At 34.1% G+C, this 11,892-nt stretch overlaps 2 protein-coding genes across 5 annotated transcripts; both read right to left on the minus strand.

Annotated features, from left to right (window-relative positions):
- Positions 1 to 81: 81 nt before the first annotated feature.
- Positions 82 to 2,680, minus strand: LOC115455812 (enoyl-[acyl-carrier-protein] reductase, mitochondrial). The gene is given in 3 exon segments (XM_030184541.2): positions 82 to 954; positions 1,322 to 2,149; positions 2,330 to 2,680. Coding segments are annotated over 3 exon segments (1,917 nt in total). The 5' UTR covers positions 2,571 to 2,680; the 3' UTR covers positions 82 to 106.
- An 841-nt stretch (positions 2,681 to 3,521) lies between these two features.
- On the minus strand, positions 3,522 to 11,437 carry LOC115455884. Of its 4 annotated transcripts, none has more exons than XM_030184670.2 (9): positions 11,398 to 11,437; positions 10,779 to 10,859; positions 8,983 to 9,109; positions 8,216 to 8,407; positions 7,139 to 7,261; positions 5,469 to 5,613; positions 4,996 to 5,140; positions 4,358 to 4,436; positions 3,522 to 3,836 (listed from the first exon to the last, which is right to left on the minus strand). In XM_030184670.2, exons 2-9 carry the CDS (start codon positions 10,831 to 10,833, stop codon positions 3,593 to 3,595), a joined length of 1,110 nt encoding a protein of 369 aa, XP_030040530.1. In that variant the 5' UTR covers positions 10,834 to 10,859; positions 11,398 to 11,437; the 3' UTR covers positions 3,522 to 3,592. The 4 variants fall into 4 exon arrangements, with proteins under 4 accessions (XP_030040530.1, XP_030040529.1, XP_030040528.1 ...); XM_030184669.2 differs by having other exon boundaries at positions 8,983 to 9,106; positions 10,779 to 10,873; XM_030184668.2 differs by having other exon boundaries at positions 10,779 to 10,873.
- Positions 11,438 to 11,892: the final 455 nt, after the last annotated feature.

Genomic DNA, 11,892 nt, shown 5'->3' on the forward strand with positions numbered 1-11,892 from the left:
TAGGTGCGTTCACGGTTCAATACTGAATTTCATAAACGTGTTACAATCGTGAAGATTATTCCGGAGATGATAAAATATAAATTGTACAAAAAATTGTATGTAACGTTTAGGGTAATGTAAAATCAAATACAAAATTGACTCTTGAAAATGCTTCACAATGAACAGTATTTCTAAAAGCGTAGACGTAATTTTTGAGTTCTACAGGCTCATAAACTGGGGCTTTGAATTTTCCAACTACCATTAATTTCACAATTTCATTGAACATGATATCTTTTTCAACACACGATGCTCGTGAATCCCAATCGCATAAATGAAATTTATAAAATGTAGCATCACAACGTAAAAATTGTTTCACCATAGGCACATCAAACCCACATCCATAATATACCATAACTCCATTACGCTCCAGTAATTTCAGCACAACATCTTCAAACCTTCCTCCCAAACAATTTAGAGCCAGGACAGGCCTGGTTAACGATGTATCGAAACAAGTTAACTCTTCAGCCTCCTCTAACGTATAAACAGCAGTTGCTCCAATTTTCATCAGATATTCTTTTACACTTTCATAGCCACAGTGATTAGCCACTATATTGAAAGTATTAATACCCCAAGCCTTACATAATTGTATAACACACTGTCCACAAGGGCTATTAGCAGCATTTTGTATGATAGTTTCACCAGGGAGCATGTGCCTGAAGTCTTTTATCATTCTGTACGCCATACAGGGCGCAATGGTGAGCATCGAAGCCTCTGGTAATGCTAAATTAGGTGAGATCACATGGACATCTCTTTCATGGTATATTCCATAGTATCTCCAAGTGCCAAGCAATCTTGAAGCAAGTACTACTCTGTCACCAGGCTCCACTGTGCATACATGTCTTCCTACTTCTAATACTTCTCCCACACCTTCATCACCAGGTATAGTTGGTAAAGAAGGTAGACATAGATTTTTTCCTGTAATATAAATAAAGTACTATATTTCAATGATAAGTAACTATTTCATGAAAATGGTGTTTTGGAAAGGAGGTATTAGTATGTAGTCATTATCAAAAATAAAACATTAAGCTTTATGCTTTTTCATTTTTAGTGATAAGTAACTTTTTACTAAACATTGATTTTGTTATCCTAAATTACTTTGTGTTTTAAAGTAAACAATTGTGTAAATTTATGATTGGCACATTTCAGTAATAAATATACACCATAAAAGAACTATAAAAAAATATTTTGGGATTAAATATATTTTTATTCAATATTATATTATAACTACAAAATAACAAAGTTTATATTACAAATTAACAACTAAAATCTAGGATATATTTACATCCAGTAAAGCCTTTTGCAGTAAGTGCATTTGCTAATGCATCTTTATAGTTATCAAATTTCACCATCTTATGCACTGGACCTTGCAGTTTTCCATCACACATTAAAGCTATTATTTCTGACATCATTTTGTCTTTGTCAGCAGCATTTGCTTTTTCATTCCAAGCTGTCATCCAGAATCCAAAGAATGACAGATTTTTAAAAATAAATGATGATGTAGGTATTGTGACTGGATCTCTTGACATTCCACCATATGTAACCATTGAGCCTGAATGTTGTAAATGTCGTAACATTTCCAATGAACTTTTACCCCCTACGCAGTTTAATGCCAGAGAGGGCCGATTAATCTTCTTGTCTTTAAAGATTGTTGTTGAGCGTAATTCTTCTTCAGTCAGTACGTATGTAGCCCCCAAACATTCTAAGTACTTCTTTAAATCACTAATTTCAGGTCTGTTTCTTACAATATTAATATTTTTGACACCCCAAGCTTTGCAGATTTGTATGACATTTTGTCCACAAGCACTGTTTGCACCGTTTTGTATTACCACTAATCCATCTTTTACGGACTTAAAATCAGATAGCATTCTGTATGCAGTACAGGGGTTTACAGTAAGCGTTGCTGCTTCTACAAGACCCAAGTTATCAGGGACAACTTTTAACACATCTTTGTTAAAGGTAGCAATGTTCCTCCAAGTGCCTTGAACTGGTTTTGTAATAATAACTTTGTTTCCTGGACAAATTCCCATAACATCTTCACCTATCTCTTCAACAACACCCACACCCTCATTGCCTGGTATACAGGGCAAATTAACTTTCACTGGATACTTGCCTAAAACAATACAAAACATCATCAATTAACAATTCATGTGTGCTAATAAATACACTATGAAAAAAAATTTGTAATACCTTTGTAAGAAATCTTGATTTCAACATAAAATAATCAGCGGAATGTTATTGAAAACATAATAAGATTCTTTCTGTAAAAGAAGGTGTACTAAAACTAATGTACCTTGAATGGTATTTATGTCGGCTGGGTTGACCGGTGCAGCGAGCATGCGGACTAGCACCTCTTGACTGCCTATTGGAGGTACTTCGCATTCCCTGAATTTTACTACATGCAGTGGATCTCCAAATTCACTGTAAACCAACTGCTTCGACATCAAACTTCTAACAGTAACTTTGTTAGGGCCATTCTGTGCGTAACATTTGATTGCAGAAAACAAAGTTTTTGTGTACGGTAAAATCGACATTGTTTTTGATGAGAATTAATAATTATAAGGTATTTTTAACAATTTTAACTGTTGATTTTATATGTTATATGATAATGTTTATCAGTGATTGACAGTGACATTGACATTTCAGTTTTGACGTTACATTTTGACATTTAGGTCCGGGTTTTTTGCACTCTGGCTGAATGTTCAAAAGAGAATGTTCAATTCCGCTGTCCGCGTGAATTGCAATATTGCAATGGAATTCGAAACCAGTTTTATAAATAATGCGGCGTGAACTACAAAACTGACATCCTTATATCACATATCCAATAAATAACTATGGATTGGGACTTGAGAGGCGCTGCGTTCGATTTCCTGATAGGGTGGATACGTAATACTTTTCTTTTGTGTGGGGGAGATTTTTGTTAACATAATTTGTCCAAAACTCTTACCCCCTTATTCATAAACGTTTTTTATCTAACGACCGAGTAAGGCTGTGATAACAAGTCTGTTTCTCAGTGCTGACGGCATGGCAGTCGTCGCAGTGCGTAGACGTAGGGCCGTTGTGATTGGCTAATATTGAAATACAACAATAATAACCAATCACAACGGGCCTATGTCTATTTCTCAGTGCCGTTGGGCACTGAGAAACGGGCTTGTTATCACAGCTTTACTCCGTCCTTAGATAAAAAACGTTTATGAATAAGGGGGTTACACTTTTTCCAGTGTAGATAATATTATGCGATTAATGGCATTGTACCTGTATTGTCTATTTATGACAGCAAATAAGAGCATCGTTTTTTTTTTGTTTGAAGGAACAGTCTATGTAACGTACATATTGGACTCTAATAAAATAATTTATAAATACTCATTCATGTCCGTAGTGCTTTCCAAGTCAAAGATCCGGGAGGTAAGTACCTGCTAGTGCCTGTTATTTTTGGATAGCTATGGTTGGCTCGTTGTGCCATTCTTTATTAAAAAAAGGTCAACTTAGCATATGTATAGTGAGTGATTTATTATGAAAATCATCTTTGCATTCGATTTTAGATTCATTAAATATATCAATACAAATATTTTGTAAAGCCTTCATCATTCAGAAACTTATTTACGCGGACGTCCAGATCTTTGCGGGCTAAGGGCGCTGTGGAACTAGGCGGTGCAGTAGCTTCGGGGGGCGGCATCTGTGGTTTAGGCATGCGCAGACGACGTGCACGTGTCAGTTGCCAAGCTGTACTTGTGTTGCGCATTGAACCGTGGCCCATACCCGCTTCTTCGTCAACCACAGCGAGGGCAGGACGAGGTACGCTGCAAACGATGAGAGATGCTGCATAGTCGAAGACAACGCGACGTGTTCTTCCCTTAATTTTTACTAAGATTAGATATATACATCTTTCTTTTTCTTTTTTACTGCCTAACTCCATAAAAATGTATGTAAGGTTTATCACATAAATATTATCATACCTAACATTGGAAATGAGAACTAAAAACAACAAAACTATGGGATTAAATAAAGTATTTTTTGTTGAAAGGCATCCATGGCAATCTGGTGGGTTATTATTATTAAGTACTTACGTACTTACAAGTACAACTATTATAGAAAACAGCATGCCAGTATTTTTAAAGTTTTAATTCTGCAATTTTATTCTTAACTTAAGAGTTTATTGTAGCACGCGTTTAGGTTTACTATAGCCAATCAACTGGCGTATACTTATTGAACGTCATATTTGCAGACAATGTAGGTAATAATAGTTGTTATCGATGTAAACTACATTTTGTCTGCCGAAGACACCAAGGGACGTAAATAGAACAATGATAAATCTACTCACTATGCCAATGTGATTGACGTCTTTAATCTAGCCGGGGCTGTTATTGTGGGCAACTCCACCGAAGAATTCTTTTTCAAGCCTGGATATAATGTGAAAAAAACGTTATATTGACCTAATATTTTTGCGTTTTCTTTTACCTAGCCTAAGTGTTTAGGCTGTGTTTTATTGTAACCATCAAAAATACTATTAGAATATCGAAAGAAATTTAAAAGTATGCGAACAAGCTGAAAATAAGTGGATTTTAATAAGAAATATTATTTACATAACTAGATTACATCGGCCGTAATGTAGAATTCATACTCTATACAAAACAAACACACATCACACCCGCTGCCCCAAAGGAGTAGCAAGAGGTATAGTCTATTTTTCGCTTGTTTATTCCGTCCCATGATGTGATAGGGCGAACCTATCGCTATATCGGGCACAGTATCCAGACTCTGTATTGATAGAGCAGAAAACTCAATATCTGCACGATTCGGACCCGAGACCTTAGAGCGGTGTCATACCGCACATGTATTTATGCAACTACGCCAACGAGCTAAGCAATTCTAATATTTATTAGTAATAAAAATAGTGTTTCAGAAATTTATATAACCAAATACACTGTGAAAGAGCCTTAATAGCTGTCTACTGCGTACCAGAATTCTTAACATTTCTAATAGAGCTTCGATCTTTCCATTTCTGAGAACAAACGGGACACACGGATCGACGAATGGACCATCGAGGAATCTCCTCACGTTGAGGCGTATTCATCTTATGGAAGGCTGGGATTTCTATCTGTGTCTGAAATGAACGCATATCATAGTTTGTTAAAATCGTAGTGTGCATTATGTATAGCACCCTATTTGTAATTAAAACTCCGGGAACAAACAATCTCTATATGTCATCTCTATCATTCATTGTTCATCTTAAATATGTAAATAGTAATGCTTTCGTACAGTTTATAAAAGAGTCGCCGACAAGAAATACTGAGAAATACAATATGTTTCCATCTCATTGATTCCGGTTTCAAAATTCAATTTTTAAAACAGTGTTCAACAGTCTTTAAGCCGAACGCGAGTCAGTGTAGCATGTAATAAATAATAATTAGAGCAGTATGCATACTCCTTACAGGTGCTGGTGTGGTAGTGGTGAATGCTAGTATAGATGGTATGTCCATATCCCGTCGGGTCGATATCCGAGATACACGGGACCTGGATACGCTTCGTTCCGTCATTCGTAAGCTGAGACCGTGGATGCACGCGTCGCTGGACTGGCTGAAGAATGGTTTAATAACCATTAGAATCATTGTCACTTAATATCATAAACGATGTATATAATATTTGTAAGGGAACAGTTATTTTCATTTCATTTTAAAGTAATAACCATCTTGTTTTTAAACTTTGCTTTTTTTAGGGTCGTATTAGTAAATAATTCTCACATTTAAGTAAAATTTCAAGTAGACATTTAATATATTGAACTATTTAAGGAATCGAGCTTAAGATGCCATTTAAGAGCTTTTTCTCAAAGTAGGAACAGTTACGTAAACAAAAGTCAGTTGTCAAAATCTGTCATATACTCTTAAACTTAAAATATCATTTGAGATCACACTATTATGGATTTATTTAATAGGGACTCTCTTAAAATACCGATCTTAGTTTGGCAACATCTCACCTGATATTGCACTTGAGAGCGAAATTGAGTTGCATTTACCAAAGGCCTTAAATATTTTTCTAGTACGCATTTTTTAATGATTAGACATAATTACTCAAGATTTACTTTAAAACTAGTACAGTCTGGTTCACGAAAAAGGTCTTTTGTATAGGGCGCTATTACTCAAGTCGGCCGTTTATATTTTAAATCAAAATAAAAATTGTACCTTATTGCTTTTTTTAAATATTGATTAATGTAATATGTAATGCCGTTGGTGTACCTTATTACAAATAATTAAAAAACATTTTATTTTTCATGTATTAAGGAAAGACAGGCGTGGTTATATTTTTCCGTATTATAGTAGTAGTCTATGGTTATATTATTTGGCTCCGATATTCTTTTCATGTAAAAGAATATAATCTGCGTTACATAAGGCCTGAGGAAATTCAGTTCAAGAACTAAGCTGATTATTTATCTAGAAACAGGTTTTATATCATATCCCTTTTTTTACCTGAATATAATGCGAAATTGATAGATGAAAAATAATTACACCAATAATTAGAATTGTAATAATGTTGCTACAACGTTATTTGTAGATATACAGATACTAAGATAACGGTGAGAAAGTTTGATTTCAAAGTTAATTCGCGTAATGGAATCGTCGGAGAAAGTGTCGTGAGATTTTTTAATACTTACTTTTATTATTTTTGAACTTTGTAACGTACGATTCCAAGTATGAAATTCAGTTAATATACATAAGGCTCATTATAAAATTTTATGTCATGACTTCTTAGTAGAGCTAGTTTTTTTTGTTCCACATTTCCTTGCATAGAGAAATGTCATTATGCTGGTCACTTGTATGCGTGTGCGTCACAACTTTCTAGACTGAGTGCTATTTCATATACCTATGCATAATCTTTGGTACTAAGTGCCAACTGGCAATACCTAAATCGTAGTTTAAAAAAAAAGGATTATGTTCTTTTTCTAGTTTCAGGTCGCGACAAAACATATAATAATGCAATTGAATTAAATATAAAACTGAAGAGTATTTTTTTTTATTCACAAATTAGTAGCCACTTTTTATCTTTAGGATTGACTATTAAAAATAGGAGGCGAGCAGAATGAGTAAAATATATTTTGTTATCTTACTCGTCTGACATATTATCTGAGGGCAAGTTTAAAGATTTATCTGGTGATTCTTCTAATTCACGATTTCGAGCACGGACCATATCCAAAAGCAGTGTTTCGTTGCCACCTAAATCATTACTATATCTGTAACAATAAGAGCCAAGATTTATAAAACTGATCGAAAAAGGTTTCAAGAAAATAAAGCGAGTAAGTAGTAGAGCCTCCTATCTACCTGCTGTTATATTGTGGAGACTGGAGAATAGCTTTATTATCGGTAGCAAAAGCTATTTTTATTCGCAACTTCTAGAAAAGCAATATTCCTGATATGACACCGAATCGCTTTGATTCAAGTTATTTTGATGTCATTCTTTGTGCTAGTACGGAGGAATTTACGCACGAGCAAAAAATATAATGATGCAATTTAAATTTTAATATCATAACTTTTTATAAATACCAACTAACATGATTTGCCATTTCTTTACTTTGAAAACTATTTAGAACTGAACTTTAATTACTTTACTAGTGTTAAGTATCAGTGGCGAAGCGTCCATACAACCCGATTCCTACCGGCTTCCCTTTTAGATTTATTTACGTTTGTCTTAGCTTTGGTTTTTTGTTAAATTGACCGCTAAATGTTAACTAAGGAAGGTTTTTTATGCCTCGGGTTACCTTTTTAAAATTTTTACCCTTCGCCACTGATAAGTATTCGTTTGTGCTTGATTAAATTCAAACATATTCAAACTTGGTTTTGTTTATAATTACAGAACTTTCCTCAGATACTACATTTTCTTTAACGTATCACAACTTCCATCAAAGATTAGGTCGCGACAAGAAAGTGTCGTTTAACTTTAGTCTCAGGTAGTTAAACCGATTTCTATTGATTTAAAATTACATCTAATGGGATGATGACAGTTTTTTTTATCTTACATTTGCTTTTCTATTTGTAAATAAATAATTAAAAAAACATTGTCTTCCGACAGTACCGAGTCCGACAAAATTGTAACATTAACTTCGATCAACGGAAATGGATCAAAATTGTGCGACGCCCTATTTCGGTTTTCTTAGAACCTGTTTGTTCACAATAAAACCAATACTCACTGTATACTACTCCTGTAGCTGTTATAAAAGTCGCTGCGCTGAGACAATGTTGAGCCAAGATATCTCGAGGAGGTATCTTCGGAGTGACATATCGAGTCCCGTTGGCTAGCGCGCATCCTCATTAATAAAGACGTGTAAGGCGTGGAGTCATTGCTCATGAATGAAATGCGACGTGGCTCTTCATCTTGAGACCTTTACGTAAAAGGAGGACAATCGTTTTCAGTATGGACTAAATTAAAATTGCTATGTATGAAAGGAAAGCGTCATGTCTGTTTAATCACGTTAATTTCAGGAACCAGTGATGAGATATTGATAAAGTTTTTGTTACTCTCTTCATTAGCTTTGAACCTTGTGAGGATTGCCGATGCCCATAATTGACCAGCTACCATTAGTTCTTCAATACTTTTGAAATAGAGTGGCAAGTAGTTAGTGTTGCCCAAATTCAGTCTTGGTCTTGTTCTTGCGTTTTTGCAAGACCAAGACCAAGAACAAGACCGCGTATTTTTAGCAAGACCAAGACCAAGACTGACCGTGCAAGACTTGAGCAAGAACAAGACATAGCCTGCAAGACTCTTGCGTCTTGCAGCTAGGACTTAGCGCTATTTCACTGAGTAGTTAGGTGTAACAGCTCGGTGTATAGGTAGGTACGCTTAGGAATTCTATGAGACGCAAAAACTGTATCAAAGAATATGAAAAACTGGACCTATGCGCATTACGACTAATACCATAAACATAGCGAATAAAAAATATCCGAGTTGGAGGAGTACCTGAGAAAACCAAGAACTGCCAGCTCGGAAGACATTTTAGATTGGTGGAGGACGCATGAGACAGAGTATCCGATTTTATCGAAAATGGCCCGTGATTTTCTCTCAATACCTGCAACTTCAGTACCTGCTGAGAGGTTATTTTCTAAAGCATCATTAGTAATTAGAAAACATAGAAATAGGTTAAGTGATGAGTCAGCCAGATGGTTACTTTGTATTAATTCTTGGTCAAAAAATTGATATAAAGTATCATAACCTAATGATAAAGCTGTTGATTAGTGTTGTATTTTATTTTTATTCAAATAAATGATAAATCGTAAAACTCTTTTATTAAATTTCTTATAAGTTGAAGGTTCAATCTCTTTCTAGACAGATAAGTATTGTTCTTTAAAATACAGTCAAGTTATTGTAATTAATTTGTTTTTTACATGTTTTAGCAAATGTAAGCTTATAAATCATAAATGTTTATTAAGAAACAGTTACTTCCATGGAAAACGACATATAGGTCAGTTGATTTTTCGAATTTCTTATCAAATCTTCAGTTATTTATTAATCTGCTTGATCTTTACTATGGCTATGTTAATTCAAGCTCACAATGTTCCAATTCTAATACGTTTTTCTAAGATTTAAAGTAAACTTTAATAAATAGTAATAGACTAATAGGTAATTGCAAGACTTGCAAGACTCTTGCTGCAAGACCAAGACCAAGACCAAGACTGGGAGCGCAAGACCAAGACCAAGACCAAGATCAGGTGTATTGGCGCAAGACCAAGACCAAGACTGGCTAAGTCTCGTCTTGTTCTTGCATTTGGGCAACACTACAAGTAGTAGGTATGGATACTCGTTACAATAAGAAATTAAATAAAATAAGTGATTGTTGAGTGCAATAACAATATACACAAAACTAAATAAAATATTTAACGTACCTACTTATTACTTAGTTTTTGTCGTAAAATATCTATATAATTAATGTTGAGCCATAAGTTTTTCAGTCGTGTATGTTACCTACGTCAGAATTAATTTTGCATTTATTTTGTTGGGTGGGTTTAAAGGATACCGTTACTTCACCCGAGAAATTGAGAACATGTTTAATAAGTACTATAAGAATATTTTACGAGCCCGCGCATATTTATGCAAAAAGATGACTTACGACGATAACAATATATTTGTCATCTCGTTAAGTTTTTAAATCCAAGTAGATTAGTAGCTGGAACTGCAGACCGATATTTATTTAACGATAGAATAAACTCAACAACAATGCCTTCTGATGAATACAAAATATACAATAACAATTATTCTCCGTTTTACGAGACGCAGCGAAAGTAAAGGATCGTGATGGTGGTTTGGTGATGCTGATTCGAGTTTTTCACTGGCCGTGAGTCACGCGACGGCTTCGCGGTGAGTCACCGTGCTATACGATACCTGGTAATGTAGGTAGAGGGCACCGGTTGAAAATAAGTGGGTGCAACTCGATTCCAAGTAGACCTTGGAGCCTATCACGACCGGACCAATTCTGCTGAACAGTTACTATGGTTCGTTTTTGTATCAGTACCCTTAAATTAACAGTAAAACTACAGCAAAATATGTAATAGTAAAACCAAATGGTGTAAGCTATGCTTTTTTTTTGTATGTCATTAAAATTTCAGTAGCGCTAATTTTATTATTTTACAACAGCTCTTGCTGGTGTTCTAAAGCTACGATTTACGAAAATCTATGCAAACTCAGCTAAAATGTTAATGCCAACTTCATGAATTTATACGTAAGTAAAGTTTAAAACATATAACGGTTCTAATACGTACAGTGAAACTCGTCCTGTAGAGTACAGTTTTGAGTAGCGGCTTTTCCAGTCGCCATTTTTCCTCCAAGCAGATTCAACTTTTCTAAAAACATAAAACTTTTACGAGTTATCTAAATGTAAATGGTCAGGTATTTATTATTGTATAGTGTTTGTTTTCTATGATTGCTTTTGTTATGTAAAGTTAATGGACATTCCAATCGTTACTCACATGAAAATTATACAATATGCAATTAAGAATCTTGTATAAATATTTTTATTTGTAGCTATAAGTTCTTTAGAGAATTAATCACGTTTCGCAACACATGGTTTTTGTCCCGCGGTTTTTCTTGATTATCCAATGCGCCCGATACTTAAGTATTCCAAGGCTTTTTGCGGTGTTAAACCGCATTAACAAAAGGGATTTCAGTAACTACTAACGTAAATCATAAGGTGTTGTTTTACACAATAAATTATATTTTATTTGTTGTTTCAATAATAATGTAGTCGTAATGTTTTGAGAAAACCAGCAATAGGTATGAGTTTATTCACCTTTATACCTATTACATGAATGAGTATGGTATTAACAAGAATTATATTATTATATTGAAAATAATTATCATGTTTAGACATTATTTACTTACTGCATTTTTGTTTACAAGTTTTCTATTTTTTATATTTTTCTATTTAATAAATAATATAATGTATATTAAATGTAATCGAAAATGATTGAAAATATTTCTCAGTGCACTCTTTTATTAATGATGAATATTTAGTAAATCTTTCAAAATAGAAATTGACATTTTGGCATTCGCCATTTTATCTGTTTGTTTTGACTTTTAATGGGATTAGATTTTTGACATGAATTTAAGTTTTGTTTTTTAATATTTCGAAGTCGCGGTAGTGCCATTATACCTACCACTCGTTTTAATATTGTAAGATTTTTTGTTTGTTTAAAATCTTAATGAATGCCTTCTAAAATTAAAAGGTCTAGGGTTATTTGCAGACATTAATCAGTTAAGTGCATATACCAATCAATAGAGGAAGTACCTTCCAAATATCTTGTACAGAAGTGGAAGACGAAATATGTATAAGAAACGGAAAAGGTAATGTTTTACTTGGATGTATGCACTTTACGA

The sequence above is a fragment of the Manduca sexta genome, chromosome 10 (assembly GCF_014839805.1).
Source record: "Manduca sexta isolate Smith_Timp_Sample1 chromosome 10, JHU_Msex_v1.0, whole genome shotgun sequence".
Taxonomy (NCBI): domain Eukaryota; kingdom Metazoa; phylum Arthropoda; class Insecta; order Lepidoptera; family Sphingidae; genus Manduca; species Manduca sexta.